We start from the raw sequence: 16,675 nt of genomic DNA on the forward strand, positions 1-16,675 counted from the left end.
ATGAGCCTCATCTGAAAGCCTTCTTACTGCCAGTGCTATATTTTTTGCTTACATCTCATCACAGGCTGCCTCATGCTACAGCTTCTACCCCTCTCTGCAGACCCCAATAACATTGTGCCATTTTGCCCTACCACTCTTCTTACCAAATGTCCATATACAGCTTGGTGGTTAGGCCACTAACAGCATCAGTTTAGCAGTGCACAAGTGTATTTCCTCTCATTACCCCTCCTCCTGCCCACCTATCTCACCATTTACCAGTTCCTCCCTTTCCAGTCCTATTCTGGCGATGCAGAGTGAAGCAAGGGACAGCTTGACCCACTCTTCCTGGAGTCAGCCACAGTAGACCAAGTGGTTGGGTGGGGACACGCAGCACGAACTCACTTTATGCTTGAGGAAACACAGCTAGAAATGGAGAGAAATCTTGATAATCTCCCCCACTCCATGAGCTGTGTTCTGAAGATGATATATTTAACTTGTTAGAAAAAAAAAAAAAAAAGAGAAGAAAGGCCACATGACGAATTCAGAAAATTTACATAGGTCCCAACGCAGTATCCCACAAGAGCTCTGCTCTGTCACCTTTCTGGTGGTATGATGTACAAAGCAGCCCCACCCTTGGTATTTGGCTGTTACGCTTTCCTCCACCCTGCTGAGTCATCTGACAGCGTCACGAAACAGTAAAGTACACGGTATATTGTATATGTTTTGTTCACACACTAATGGCATGTAATTTATTACAGGACACCAGTAGATGTCAGTTTAACCCCAAAAATGAATGCCTTAGCATAGGTGCTAGATTTATTAGCTTTTACTTCGGTCAGTTTCCACCAAAGAAACTAAATGAAGCTGAGAAGTTGATGTACATTCAATGTGCAGAAGTAAACAAGGTTTAATGTCACCTTATTTTTTTCCTGCCTGGAAGTTGTAGGATCTGCACACATACAGTTGGTTTTTGTAGTGATTTTGCGTGTACTAATTTGTCAAGGCTAAAAAGAATCTCAAATGACTTTTGATCACTTCAATAATACTAGATATTTAAGGAGATTTGTACTAGGTTGCAGTTTTAGACTGGCAGGCAAGGTTGATGCACAGATTTACATGCAAAGCAAGGTAGATGACATTAAGTCAAATAGCCTTAAAGAATGTTTTGTGGTTTTTTCCCTGCTACAATGGCTGATTCAAGTTGCAAAGCAAACAGAACAAGAACTGCAACACACTGTGAACATTTAGCACAAGAAATATAAAGATGGACATTTTGGTACTGCAATTGCCAGTCAATATCCTGATCTACACAACAGCTAAAACTTAAGCCACCCATAGGTTTGCATTTCACTATATAAATATTTTAAAAGAGAAACGGGTAAGTTTGATAGGATTAGAAAATAAAAGCAATACAGCAGTGCCATCTAGAAGTGCAACACCGAGGACAGCAAATATTTTGAATGATTTGTGTTCAAAGTAGTGAACCAAATGAAACCAAAAATCCAAAATGGTCCTTTCTACATCATTCACTATTGGAAGCATCAATGGCTTGAAAGAATACCTCAAAGCCCCCAGGGGTTGAACTTCCAGATAGGATCAATGCCAATGAAGAATAAATTACTTACATTTATAATGTCAAATGGTACTTAATCAAAATTAAGCTTCTGCCCATGGGAATGCTGACTGCCTGAGAATGCAGAGTTTGGATTTTAATTAAACTGGTAGAGCTTAGCAATGATTTTACTAATTCCAAATCTTTTCTATGAACCTCACAGCTCTTTTAGCTCACCTATGAACTAAGTTCTTTTTAATGTTATTTTGTGCATAATGCCAATATAAATCCTCTCCAGTTTTGTTAGCCTTTCTTGTAATTATTTAAATAAGTTCACACAATCTCTTCCTGTCTTGACCTTTTTCTTTCCATTATCAAAATACTGCTCTGCTAGGTTGTTACTACTAAAGAATTTGGATTAAAAAAATCTAGGAAGTAAAATAAACAAGTTTTGTTGTACATATTTGTCAAAATAATCAGTATATGGAACGCACAGGTTTTTCTTATGTTTCTCCCTAATTAAACAAGACTGACGTGAAGATCAGTATTTACTCTGTGTATTAAATCTCTTAATTATGGAATGATAAAATTTCTTCAAGATTAGAAAATTATTGTCTAAAAGCACTCACTGAATTATCAGAAGGAAGGTACCAGGGGATAAGGAGCTTTTTAATCAAAGAGAGAAAAGTATAGTAAAAAGCTATGTTCAGAGGTCAAAGCTGGGAAGGTTAACGACTTGTTTTCCATTTCAACACTTAACTGGTGAGCCACTAGAAGAAACTGAAAAAAGAAGTGTGAGATTCTATGAGATTCTATATCTTTTGACTACTTCCAGACAAATTTGGATGACTTTCTGGAAAATATATTTTAGACGAGCACAGATCTTTACAAATGCCACCCCCATTTTGTACAATGTTCAACTGGTGAGCTAATAGTCCCATCTGATTTAAGAAATAATGCATCAGTGTTTAAAAAAAAAAAAAAAGGAAAGAAAAAAGAAAAAGAAAAAAACGTACCATAATACAAATTGCAATTATGTCATTTGATTTCTAGCTCGGGGTTTAAGAGTTTTGTCACCTTCAAAACCCAATCTATAGCAATGTTCTTGTTTTCTGATTGTTCACAAGTTTGGTTTTATTCCACAAGCTACTTCTAACAACACATGCACATAAAAATATCTACAATACTTAAAGCCAAGTGCTGCCATAATAGACTTCCTATCATGCACTGCTATAGAAACGATAATTAACGTAATTGAAAGTTAACAATGCAATAATTATCAACTTGCAGAGAAAGGCCTAGATATCGTTTCTGCTTGGGTGAGTATTAGCCAACAGTATACCGATATGTGCCGTTACCGAGGACTTAACGTTCTGAGTGCCAAATTCATCTGACAGCACGGTGCAGTGTGTTTGTGGGAAACGAGGGGAGCTGGGGTTTGAAGACTGCCAGGAAGTGGGTTCACTTAGTGCTCACTGCTTTGCAATGTTGATTTGGGCATTAATAACTTCAGCTTAAATTACCCCCAAATAAATCCTATACACAGCAGCAGGATGAGGGAAAAAGACAACAGAGAACCCCAAATACACCCTCCCTTTCAGGAACTGCTCCATGAGGAGAAATACCCCATGACTGACAATCTCACTGCTGAGGTTCACACGTCAAAACGACTATTGCTCCATACCAACGTGGAAGCGATAGGGAAAATAACAGCCTCATATGACAGATAAGTGGTAGCTTCAAGTGAGCTGTCGGACACATTATCTTGCGTAAAGCTGTCTTATTTCTCAGTTCCCATTTTCTTCCAGTGTCTTTTACACTTCCCCTGGTGCTGGAAACCAACAGGATGAAAAGGGTGAGCCGTCTTAAAAGTTTTGAGCTTTTGAACTGCTCTCAGATCAGGTCTCTTCACCCTGTGCCTCACCCACCTCCACAGAGCATTGCCACAGCCTGTCACCCTTTCTGGTGAGGCCAGCTTAGAGGAAGGTATCCCAGCAACTCCTGACACCAAGCATCTGCCATCCTCCTGCCATGCTTTTCCTTCTCTTCCAAGTATACACCCTCCTCATTGTACGTGCCTTGCCTAGCATGACTGTATAGGATAATGACTTATTTCACTTCTCTGAAAGCTGGTAATATGTTGGGCAACATGGTTGTGAAGGGTTGGAAACACTGAGTTTCTTAAGTGAAACAGAAAATAGCACAGCTAGTCTGAAACTGCAAGTGATCCTCCGCAATTAAAATTGTGTGACCGCACTGCTAAATTGATCCAAATCTAATATTAATACTCTGCTGTCCTTTTATTATTGCTTTCTCCTTAATTACCATCTCCCGTAGTGTTATTTTATCATGCTAACAGCTAATAACAGCCGCCAGATTGCAAAACACTTTATTTTGCACTGAAGTAAAACATTCAAGTCTGTAAATCATAACATCTCCCCTAGAAAGTGGCACAGTGATGTGATGTCAAAAGAGGGAATGATACATCTATTTTTCCCAGAACACCTCCTGTAAATAATGACAAGGAGAACCATTCACTGCCAGCAGTGATTCTCCTAGTACAGGTACCCAAAAGGAAAATTGTTATGATAAGAAAATCTTTACATTTAACAGTGTTGGCTCTCTCCCTATTAAATCATCCATTATTTGATGGACTCACAAACAATGCCATCAGAAATCAGAGAGGAAAATTCTCCAAACCTTTACCCTTCAAATTCATCTTTCCACTCCCCTGACAGAGTACAAGAAGGATATGACTTCAAAAATAAAGCTGCATGATTATTTTTCCTGCAGGCAGAACTGAAGCGTGATTTCAACTGTTGTGATGCTACTCCTGAACAAAGCAGCACAAAAATCACATCTTCTCACCGTTCCTTCTGTTTGGCCAAGCTGCTGGTATCATCTTGGCTGTACACCAGGTCTGCTGGCTCATGTTACATCTGATGACCGAAACAACTGATCTACTTACATTTGAGCATGCTGCTGTTTTACTTACGGCAGCAGCCTGACTTATGTTAATGCATTGCTTTGATCAAACTGTGGATCTAAAGTGAGTAAGGAATACCACAGTACTCTCCCATGTACAATTCTGACATCATAATCTTTCATACAACTGCTGTCTGGATGTCAGAATTATTACAGCCTTGTTGGGTTGTAGGCAAGAGATTGAGAAACACAGACAGATATTAAGACTTCGTTGCTAAAATTCATAGTTATCCAATGAGACTTAAGGCCTTGAATATCCACTTCTCTGCAACTCTGGTCCAGCATCAGCCACACACATTACGTGTAAAGATGGATGCTGAAAGGCGTTTTTCTTGTGCTCCCCTCCATGCTACAGACATTTGAACTTAGTTCTAGTAATACTGCTGTAGATCTGGCAAATATGAAATTATTGCTGTTAAATTCTGTCTTAGCTTATAGTCACCAGCTGTTATAACTCATGTTACATTATTTAAGAATACCTCAGAGATAATGTTTAATTTCAATTCCCCACCTCTGGCAGCAGTGCCTTCATTAAAGGTGTTTTAGGGAATCTCTCAAGTCCACATATAAATTAAATGGCCAACACTCTCAGCTGAGAAGGTTGTCAGTTCCTGTTCCAGCAATTCAGGTATCTTCTCATTAGATACTGTTTGTCTGCAGGAAGCAGCAAACCAGAAATCTCACCATCTGGACACAAAATCAGCACAAGCGTCATAACTGCAGACTAAAACAGTGATAGCAATGGGGGGATTGATAGCCATTTAACCAAAATGATGACTAATTATGGTGAAACACAATCTCATCATTCATTCTTAAATGTTAAGAGAGCACTTCACCAAATTTGCTGGCTATCTTCAGTGGCTTGTTACATATGGACACCAAATGTGCAGGACACTCCTCAGTTGAAATGAATCCTCTGTCTTTTCAGACTAATCCTTTGTGATGTGCAAGGCAATCAGTCAACAACTGAATATCCTTACAAACATCAGTAATAAAAATAAGTGAACCAGAAACCCTCGCATGTGATGGTTGAAAGCACTTTGGGATTTTGAGAGCTGACTGATCTGCTGTATACACAGATTCTAATATGCCAGAGGGTTGTGTTGCCATCCAGAGGGACCTGCCCAGGCTGGAGAACTGAGCCAACAACCTAATGAATTTCTACAAGCGTAAAGTCCTGCACCTGGGAAGGAACAGCCCCAGGCACCAGGACGTGCTGGGGACCACCCATCTGGAAAGCAGCCTGGCAGAAAAAGACCTGGGAGTCCTGGTGGACACCAAGTTGAAAATGAGCGAACAACATGCCCTTGCCACAAAGAGGGTGAATAGACTTCTGGGCTGCATTAGGCAAAGTGTTACCCGCAGGTGGAGGAAGGTGATCCTTTCCCTCTGCTCAGCACTGGTGAGGCCACACCTGGAGTTCTGTGTCCTGGGCCCCCAAGTACAAGGGAGACCTGGACATACTGGACAGCGTCCAACATAAGGCCACAAGGATGATGGAGGGACCAGAGCATCTCTCCTGTGAGGAGAGGCTGAGCGAGCTGGGCCTGCTCGGCCTGGAGAAGAGGAGGCTCAGGGGAATCTCACCAATGCCTACAAACCCCTGAAGGCAGGGTGCACGGAGGACGGAGCCAGGCTCTGCTCAGCGGTGCCCAGGGCCAGGCCCAGAGGCAGTGGGCACAAACCAGAGCACAGGAGGCTCCCTCTGAGCACCAGGAGGCACTTCTGTGCTGTGCAGGTGCCGGAGCCCTGGCACAGGTTGCCCACAGAGGCTGTGGAGTCTCCTCCTTGGAGATCTCCCAAAGTTGCCTGGACACGGGCCTGGGCCCCCTGCTCGGGGTGGCCCTGCTGGGGCAGGGGGGAGCAGATGGACCCTGAGGCTCCTTCCAACCTCAGCCACGCTGTGATTCTATCCAAAGCTCCTCTGGATTTTTCACTTCAGCAAGTAATCTGTGACACAACCAGAACAAATCTCCAGTAACTAAAAATAAACGGTTCCTCTGCAAACTCCTGACTCAATTCAGTCCAGCTCATAAAGAAGCTCTCAGCATTGGTCAGCAAGCACAGACCCTTTATAATTATCACAGTGACCTCATTTCTTGCCATATAGATGGGCAATGTTAGTATCTTCAGCTCTTGCAGCACTAGTTTTTGGTTCTACGTGTTTGTTTAGTAAGTCATGAGTTTTCTTATCAGCTTAGGCTCCCCACATTCATATATCTCAACAGCAGTGCCATCTGGACCAGCTGCTCTGCCATTTGCTTGATAGCTTTCGGTACTTCAGATGTACCTGGCAATGCTGGGCAACAACCTATTAGCAGAAGCTGCTTTTATCTCTGTAGCACTAATTCTGTTATAGACGAACAGTTGGAAAACTTATTAATCAGCCACCTTTCCAGTATCTCTGCACGACCAATTAATGAGAACATCTACTCTGCAGCTAGAAATGACTCTGCTTACCTGCAGACCATCAGCACAATGACCTGTAAAGTTTCTTTAATGAGAATTTGATTGACACTACTTTATTTGTCCAGCAATTTTCATTCATGAAATCAAATTTAATTAAGTCTTTTTTTAAAACAAAATTGCTTCTGATTGACTCCAAATTACATTTTCACATAGATCATCTTATTTGAGGCTTTTTTCCTATTAGAATCCTACTTTTAAATTAACAGCAAAAACTTCACCTTTGCAGCCATCTATGCTAAAGCTTTTTACATCCTTGTTTTTGAAAACACTCTCCATAAATTCACCTTATTTTAAATTTTAGAAAAAACAGGCAATCAGCTAGTTCCACTAAAGGACTTTTATAGGACATGATTTGTTGATCTCAGTGATCTCTGCAAGAAAAGGGAAGCAATTTCATTCAGAAAGCATCATATTTTGACAAATGTTGGGGTTTTACAGTCTTCTCTGTAAAACAAATCCCTGTTGCTTTTGGAAAGGACTTCCCAGTCACTGAGCACCATCTTAAGGGTTGTCACTTGCTTTCCACCAAGAAAGCATCAAATAAACTAGTATGGGTCAATAAAGAGTAGAGGTAAATGAACTTTAAATAAAAAATATTTGTAGAAGTCACTTATATCTCTGATAAGAATATTTTTGCTTTCATACCCAAAGCAAAGACATTTCTAAAATTGTTTACTTTTTATTAATGTTAGCATGTAGCAATTATGCTGCTTCGACAGACGTTTCACAGAATTATTTCTGGTTTGTTCCCAGATTAACATAATTCTAGGTCATTAAATTTAATTCAAGAAGAAAATAGAATTTTACATTTGATGATTTCAAAAATGGTAGCAAGCAACTCGCATCCTAGCAAAAGAATTTCTGCTTCCTCAGAATTAAGAGAATCAAGCCAACTCAAGTAACTTCAATTACAAAACCAACATCCCAGAAGAGGGTTTTATTACATTGAGCTACAAACTTCTATTATTTTACATATTGCACTAAGCAATTTTATGACATACACTCAAAATACCCCAATCTTTAAATGTCTCAAGGATTCTGACATAGCGTGCCTTGTCCACAAGATGGCACACACTGCGTCCAAACTGATACAGCAAAAGGCTTTGCAATATCAGACAAAAAAAGCTTAAATCCTTCACAGAGGTAATTCCACTATGCAATGCTACCACTGTTAAAATGAGATTAATTACCTTCACCTAGAGAGCCCACAAACCTGACCTCCAGCAAATTACATGAGAAAGCCATGTCCACAACTGCAAGACAAGGTGAATCAGTAAGAAAAGGACATGGATGTTCTTTTGTTGATGATTATTAAGAGATTGCGTTTTGAGCAAATGTTATGGACTGTCCCTTATTTATTAGTGTTATTCATCACAAATAAGAAAGGAAAAGGATGAATTTAAAAATCAGCCATATGCAGAGATGGAAGTAACACCATTTGTTCCTTAAAGATACAAAACCCTGGGTCACCCCCAAATCCCCCAGCAACCTTATATCACATTTATATGATATATAATCTGCATGAATCATATATGTACATGAATTATTGCAACTCCAAAGTGGGAACTACATGTCAATGAAATGTCTCCTCTCCATTTCAACCACAGACAACCGATTTACACAGTGTGCAACGAGAAAAAAAAATCAGAAAAAAAAACTTTTACTGGTGCACACAGAATTCTCTTCAGCATTTCATCTTATCTGAAGTTACACTGCTCCATGAGGTTACTGGTTACTGTTGGTAACAATATCAGTATGCCATCTATCCTAAGAACTTGGAAAATGAGATCAAAAGTTGCTCTAGCAAACCAGGCACTGTATTTTCTCTCCTTCTATAAATCCATATGCACAGACCTATAATTGTGTCTGATACTATTAATACATTCTCTGTTAATTTATTTCTGAGTTGGAATATGCCTACATTGTCCCAGAATGTCCAAACTGTTCAATGTTCAGCCATCGTTGATGAGTTCAGACACTGGCTTTGGATACCCAGAGGAAAGGCAGAAATGTCAGTTACAAGAGCAGGCTGGAAGAGCAATGTTAAATGAGTGTGAAATCAGCATTTAATTTCCCCATGCAATGGAATAACAGCAATGCTGCATACTTTTTAATTAAATGTCAGCTTGTCAATATTTTTCATAGTAGTTATGAATATGAGCAATTCCTAAGAAAAAGGAATTAAAATAGATAAGTTAGGGAAACATCTGGAGATGCATTTCATTTCTATTCTCACTATCCTACTACAAGCCTACTAAGAAACTACAGGTTATCTTTTTATTAAAATAATGAATCAACTTACTGATTCTGGATGCAAGGCATAAAGCAAAATTATTTATTCCAGCTTTTTCAAGCCTATTTCTGGCTTTTCTTTTAAGATCTGTTGTCATCCCCAAATGCTTATGAAGCAAAAATGGTTGAAAGAGCTCCATCTGGTATTCAGAGATGGTGCTAAATAATAAAGTGTGGTTTAGGTCAGACTTCATTGCATGTTCAATTGTTAATTGCTTTTGGGGGTAATGGAAAGGGTCCCATTTAATATGAATGAATTGGTTATTGTGGAAAAGATGCCAAAACTTTGTGGGAAAAGCCAAATTTGTGGGAATTGTGTTTCCTTACCACTGTGTCCTGTACCTGCCTCAAAGAAAGGGCTGAGTACAGCAGGGTATAAACAGAAATCTGTTTCTACCTGTACTAGCTTCTGCCAGGTCTTTTTATTGCTACAACATGGATAAAATTCAAACTATTGTTTTTTCCAAAATGAAAGCCTGAACACAACAACTCAGTATATTTGAAATTACTATTTCAGAAATTGCACAAGATAAACCCCTTGGGGATTATCATCAAGAATCTCCAAACACTTTGTACATATAGAGCTCAATTGCAGGCATCTCCAGAAGTGGTAAAGTCGCAGGGGCTTCAGACTCAACTCTCCAGTGCTGCTCTGCCAAAGACACAGGTTGATAATACTGTATCAGTGGATACAGTAAATTTCCTGATTAAGGAAAACAAAGGTGCAACTGCAGATGTTACTGGAACACCTCTCTGATGGTCAGCTATTATATAATGAGGCAAGAATAGAGGACAAAAAAAGAAACTTTGGGCTAAATATCATATTTTTTTCTTCTTCTTCTCCATGCCATAATTTTTGTTTTTAATAGTCCTAACAGCATAGTAAAAAATTCAAAGGTAACAATTAACTTTCATTGCTCTAAGAGTCAGTTTAAAAATTGCAGGTGTAAAAAAAGTAATCATTTTCAATGATTTAATAACAGACATGAGTTTGCTCCAAAGACTTACTGATTTGCCAAATTCAGACTAGTGAGACTGAGGCAGATTGTGAGATGCTCACCAAGCTGCTGTCCACCACAATCAAGAGTTTATGGAATGAGTCTGTCAGAAGGGAGCGATGTTGCAGAGTAGGAGACAGCTGGTGTGCATGAGGAAGTGTGTATTTGTCTGGTATCATTTACTTTGCCCCTTCCTATAGATAGCAAATGGATGCAGATGAAATATTGCATAGATTCAGAGATTTTTCCTTCTTCTAAGAAGTACTGACCAGTTTGGCATTAGAGTAGGAGGGGCTGAATTTTCTTATTGATAAGCACACTGCTGTGTTAACAGGCTTTTGCTGGACTATTTTAATTTGGTAGCAACAGCCCTGGGCTGAGGCTGGAGTTTACAGTGCCCTAGTGTTCAACATTTAAGCTGCAATATCCCCTTATAGAAATAAGGCTGTGTGTTCAACCATACATTGTTATTCTGGGAACCACTGGCCTGAAAAGAAAGAAAAAAGTGCTTTTCTTTGCTTTAGTACAAGCACAGTAGATGCTTTTAGCTGTGGTTATCTTACGACACTCAGTACAACTCAAAAAATTATTTTTTCTAATTACGACACTTTTTTAAATTACGACACTTACGACATCTCAGTACAACTCAAAAAATTCTCTTTCTTCAGCAAAACCTGCTGAATTCTCAGTTATACAGTAAAAACCAGATGGGTGATAACCAGGCTGCCAGGACTGGAACTGACAATGCTTTACTTGCAATTCTGCTCCTTCAGCAGACTACGTGACAGAAAACTCTAATACAAATGATTCATTGAGAATTGCAGGATATATTAGTTAAAGCTGCCCTATTTGGGCTTCCAGGGGAATGCAAATAGGCTTCATGGGTAACAGTTAGAAATTATCACAGCATCTCTTTTCACTTGAATTACATAAAATTAGCATCTGAGAACTAGGACAGTACAAGAAGATACGGCTCCAGCACTTTATCAGGACAATCTGTATCCAAATCCTACCAAAAGGACTCAAGCAGCAGCTTGTACTTCAGCCATTCAAAACGCAAGGTTAGATGTTCTCCTCTTAAGTGAAAAGCCACAGCACTGCTAGCAGCTAGACCCTCAGAAGATTACTAAAGCTCACAACAAAAGTACTAGATCAGCACTAAATGAAATGTGTGAAGGATCCTTGTGAAAGCATGCCACTTGGGGAGGGGAAACCCTCTGCTTTTGTCATCTCCTATTTGGTGCTGGAGCAGCCTTTGACAAGCCTTAGGCAGCAACAAAAATGGTAGAGGCACACTTATCCCCTGTGAAAGTCCTGATTACGGGAGTCAGCAAGATCCCTTTGGTCTCCTCTCACACTATGTAAGTGCCTACCTTTTATATATGGGAAACAGAGTGGTAGTCAGCCACGTGCTTCTGTTCCAGAGAAAGAGAAGCCATCCAAAGGATGTTAAGATACAGGCCAAGACATCGGGTTGAGGGTTATACTAAATAACATAGTGTCCTGCTACTCTCCTGTCTCACCATCCAGTCTGAGATCTCATGAAGCAGGACTGCCTTGAGTCTTCCAAGAGACCCAGAAATGCCTTTCTAGGTGTTGACTTTCTTCCTGGTCATTTCTTGTATGCCGTTTTGCAAACTGCACCACTTGTTATCTTCTGTGGCATATGTCAGAGCATGTTTCTGCCACACCACACTGCTGAAGGCTTGGTTCCTGTGGTGTCAGACCACAGGATGTGCAACAGAAGGAGCTGTGCCTGTAAAACAGTGACCATGTCTCTGCCCGAGAGCACAACCATTGAAGTCACCTGGCTGCTCACTTAACAGCAAAAGCAAACTCCACCCAACTCCGGAGACCGAATTGCTCACCCCATTATCTTCCCAGTAGATTGTAACCTGCGTGCCAGTAAGCATATTGTGTCTCCAGCTACCAGCTATGCAGAATCTGTTGTTTTGCTGCTCGGGTTGCAAGGTCGTGCAGCAGAGAGGAGCCTGAGTGCCTAGTCCTTGTCCACGCAGAAATAAATATTTCTTACCCTGCGCAAAATTGCAAACAAGCCAGATGCACCTGCAGCTTGGGTTGAAAAGAAACTGAACATTTTTATCTTTTTTCCCAACTGAAAAAAGAACTCTTCAATCTGTTGCATTCAGTATATTTATTAGGTGATATAATTTAAACAGATTTATTTTCTCAGCTGAAGACAAGTCACTGCTAATGATTAAGGACCAACTGCACATACACAGCTGTAGATTCTCCTGCCTCTTTTATTTTGTATGAATTGCCAAGTAATGTCAGTGCTGCATGCAGTACACACTGCTCCTCTACAACTCAGTGCCCTGTGTTTTAAACTCAGCTCCACTTTCTACCATGGAGTTTTCTTCAAACCAATGCTTCCTCTTAGATGGAAAATGAGATTCCTTTATCCAAGAGGAAGGTTCTTCAGGGTCACAATAAAAAAAAAAAAAAAAGGCAATAAATAAGTAAATAAATAAACAAAAACAAGAAAAAGCAAAACTCCATTTTATAATGACAACTTTCAGCAGCAGCATATGCTGGAAAGTGTTTTGAGAGATGCATTTTCATCCTACAACACACAGATTTAAACTCTAAATTTGCTTATATCGAGCGAAGCCAAGTTCTCCCAGTGATCGCCTAAAAGCATGACTCAGTGCACATGATCAGGCCATGACTACGCAGAACTCACACTGTAATGTCCTCCTGACAAGCCACAGAAGTGCACGTAACCATTGCCTATGATGAACATGCAAGAGACTTGGGCCATTTATAGAACTGCCTGTGTTTCTAAAGTATATAAATCAGCCTAAATAAATCAGCCATCAAAACATCCTGTTTGGTTCCAGTCCTGTGTTTAAGCACTGCTACAGCAGAGACCTGACGGGCGGAGTTTGGTAGCAGACAGTACGAGTATAATGCAAAGGTTTGAGTTTGAACTTCTTTGAATACCAGAAAGCTGGTTTGGAGTTACAAAACCTGGTCACAAATATGTAAAGATACTACTAACACTACTCATAACAGGCAAAGTCCTCCCCCCCCCCCCCCCCCCCAACAAACATAAAAAAGAGCCAGCAACCCACACTACCAAAGTCAATACCAACATGAAACAATCTGCAAAGCCACAGCAAGTATTAAAGCTGGGGGGAGAGGAAGGAGGGGAATCGTGCTATCTTTGCTTTGGAAGTGTAACTTCCCGCAGAAAAGACATGCAGAATGCTGTCTATAAGGAGCAAAGATTTGTTAGGACAGACAATATTTTAATGGACTAGTATACCTATTTCCTTCCTTTCTATTTCCTTCCTGCATGTACTACTTGTGGAATGGATTCCTGCATCCTTTCCAAGTTGTATGGCACCTGTTTTCTTCCCTAACCATAAGAGCCTTTTGCAGCTACCTGCATCTCCTACCCACACTACACAACAACATTCTCTTCAATATTATCTGTGATCCTTGATTATTATTATTACACTTTTACAAATATTCTTTCCAGACAATACCAATTCCCCACTTGTGAGCTCAGGGATCATTTTCTTAGACCTCTGTCAGGATGGCAGAACTACCTACCATCACTCTCTTTCCCATTAGCTCCCTTATTGACTAGATACGAATATATGACAGTCACTAGTAATTACAGTATGACATTAAAAAGTGAACATAATTCCACTTCATCCTTTGCTTCCCCATACATGGGATATTATTCCCACTCCTGACAAGACCTTTCCTCATTTCCTGATCCTTCAGTCATCTTTGCTCCCATGCCGTCCCACCTGTGGAACCACAGCACTCTCCTCCAACCTCTGTCCCCCGACTCACAGCACCTGCTGGCTGTGGGGTCCACATCAGGGGAGCAGCAGGAACAAGGGGTGGGCCAGACCCTGGCCTGCAGCCTTGGCTCACTTTGCCATGGCACCACTCGTATTCCCATTATGTGGGCCTGCCTGAAATTCCACAAGTACTGTTGGCTCTTCACACCATTAAACGTACTCAGAGGAGGATTTGTATCTCCAAGGATCCCTGCTGGCAACACGGGCTGTGAGTTAAAGGACGTATTTACAGAAAATTAGCACTGAGATCTGACAACTTCTTAATCGTCTCTCTCTCAGTGACATTAAACACATCAAAGTTTGATACCTGTTCTAAGACCATAAAAATATATATTTACATAAATTAAAAAAATGTAAACACAGAGTGATTATAAATCATCAGGAATGCAGAATGTTATCCTGCTAGGCAACAAGAGTGGCTGAAATTCATCAGCTGCCTCTAAATAATTCAGAATTCTGTTTGACCACATCTAAGCTCAGTGTTAATTTGTACTGTTGCTTTCCTCTTGGGTAATATATAACTAAGCATTGATTAATTTATTGATTAATCACAAATAGAAATAAAGTAAATAATTTGAAGGGGAATGTAACAGTCACTAGTGGTTTTAAACATGGTACTCTGCAGCTATTTATCAATGGCATTCAATTTCAGTTTATTATATTTTTACTTAGATTCACTATACACCAAGTAAAAAGGTACTATGAACACTACAGTCACAGATGTAGCAATTTGGAGACACTATACGGTAAAGGAACATTACAAATGCAAGTTTTTTTCAGTATTTTGGACCTTAAAATTATTATGCATGTGCCAAGTGACAATATTAGATGAAAGAGAATTCAATGATTAAAATGAGGATGACAAAAAAGCATTCATCATACAGGCAAGTTTTCTCCAAGGAGATGCGAGAAAGAAGGAAGAAACCCCAGAGTCAAAAATACTCAACTCTGTCTCTGGAGAGTATGGATTATTCTGTAACTAAGGCATTGCTTATTATGCACAGAGAGATGCTTACTAAAGCAAGGCCATGGTGAACAAAGTGGATGAAGCCCATTTGTCAGAAGTAGCGGAAGCTGCATTTCATTACAAACCTTGGTATAGGCAACCTCTACATGCCAGTGGTAAGCCCTCAGACAAATGGCTGCAGGAGACACGCTCTGAGTCACAGAAAGAAAAAGCAGCAGCAGTATTTCTGTTGGAATCTAGTTGTACTTTCATGAACAGTAGCAGCATAAAAACACCATCTTAGATTCTTGAAAGATGGGATATAAATGTCTGTTTCGTAGCACCTGTAACCTTTTCAGTGTTACTAAGAAGTCTTCCTAACCATAATTCTTTTGTAAATAAACTGCCCATCTCCAGGCTCTCACCTCCAGCTCCGTATAGCACTCACCCTGTATCTCCCACTGTAGCAGAGCACTGGAGTATGTCCAGCCACACCCAGGACAGACCCAGCCCAGCTCTCACAGAATGGCAGCTCGTTAGTGTGGATGACATAATTGCCTGCAGCTGGAAGGATCCCCTGAAACAAGCTGGTTTCTCAGAGCTGCATGCAGACTATTTACTCTGGTCCAGCTCATCTGGAAAAGAAGAGATAATATAAAAGTTCTTACTACTCTCCTGTGAATTGCTTCAGTTTCTAAAGTCCCAGTCATTATGAAAAATGGACTGCATAATTTTAGGTAATAGGGTTGAATATTTTAAAATGTTTTCCTTTTAATCACGGGAAGAACTAGGGAGAAAAATTCAGAGCAGAGAGCAGTCTTATTCATTTTCTGTCTAGCACATGTAATTTCCCATCAAACCTGCCTAGATAATGCCTGGCAACCAGCAGCACCAAGACACACACCAAGCTGTATAGTTCACGTAAGCAGAGAACAGGGTAGCCTGTAGTTGGGACATAATTACTTAGCAATGTTTTAAGTAACTTGCAAAAACCTTCAGTGAAGTGAAAACAAAACTTTATGCATTAAAGGCCTTTTTAACCTTAGGACTTCCAGATAGCCACAGTCTCTTGCACGTTTAACAAAAAAACGCAAAGATTCTTCCTCAAAGTACCCCATGGTGTCATAAGTGAGACCACGCAATTTTCTGGTCTATCAAAAATATTTTATTAAGTAAGTAAGCAGGCACAAGCAAAACAGCGCTGGGCGGCCAGGGAGTCTCCGCTCCGCCACGGCACGCAACTTTCCTTTTTTCGCATTGCTGTTTTAGAGCATCCAAGTTCCTGTTGAGTCTCTTGAGGCTGCGCAGTCCGTTGTTGGGGGGGGGTCGTCGCTCCTCTCTCAGTGTTCATGCGTTATGCTCGTGCTCAGGAAAGGGGGTAGTGAAGCGATGCCTTGCGATCACAGAGTCTTTATTTCATCAAGGATGTTTGCCCAGCACCCCCTTCCCCACTATCTACTTTCTTAATCCTCCCCCTTAACAAGGCCATAAATTGTGAAACTTTATCTTCTCAGTATATTCTCTGCATTCCTTTTAGAGACAATGAACAAACACCCGCTAATTTATCACAATCCCTCCTTTTTCTTTTTCTAACAAATTTTGTTCATTGAATTTC

The 16,675-nt window shown here is 40.3% G+C and overlaps 1 protein-coding gene across 2 annotated transcripts in view; it reads right to left on the reverse strand.

Annotated features, from left to right (window-relative positions):
- The window catches only part of LITAF (lipopolysaccharide induced TNF factor), a 101,318-nt gene that overhangs the window by 19,106 nt on the left and 65,537 nt on the right, over window positions 1–16,675 (reverse strand). The window contains exon 1 of one of the 2 annotated variants that reach the window (XM_035549053.2): window positions 249–266. The exons of the other annotated variant lie outside the window; for it this stretch is intronic. Coding sequence (XP_035404946.2) covers window positions 249–251 — 3 coding nt within the window. The 5' untranslated portion in view covers window positions 252–266. Of the gene's footprint in view, window positions 1–248; window positions 267–16,675 lie in introns of those variants that run through there. 2 annotated transcript variants of the gene reach the window in all.

The sequence above is a fragment of the Cygnus atratus genome, chromosome 15 (assembly GCF_013377495.2).
Source record: "Cygnus atratus isolate AKBS03 ecotype Queensland, Australia chromosome 15, CAtr_DNAZoo_HiC_assembly, whole genome shotgun sequence".
Classification (NCBI taxonomy): domain Eukaryota; kingdom Metazoa; phylum Chordata; class Aves; order Anseriformes; family Anatidae; genus Cygnus; species Cygnus atratus.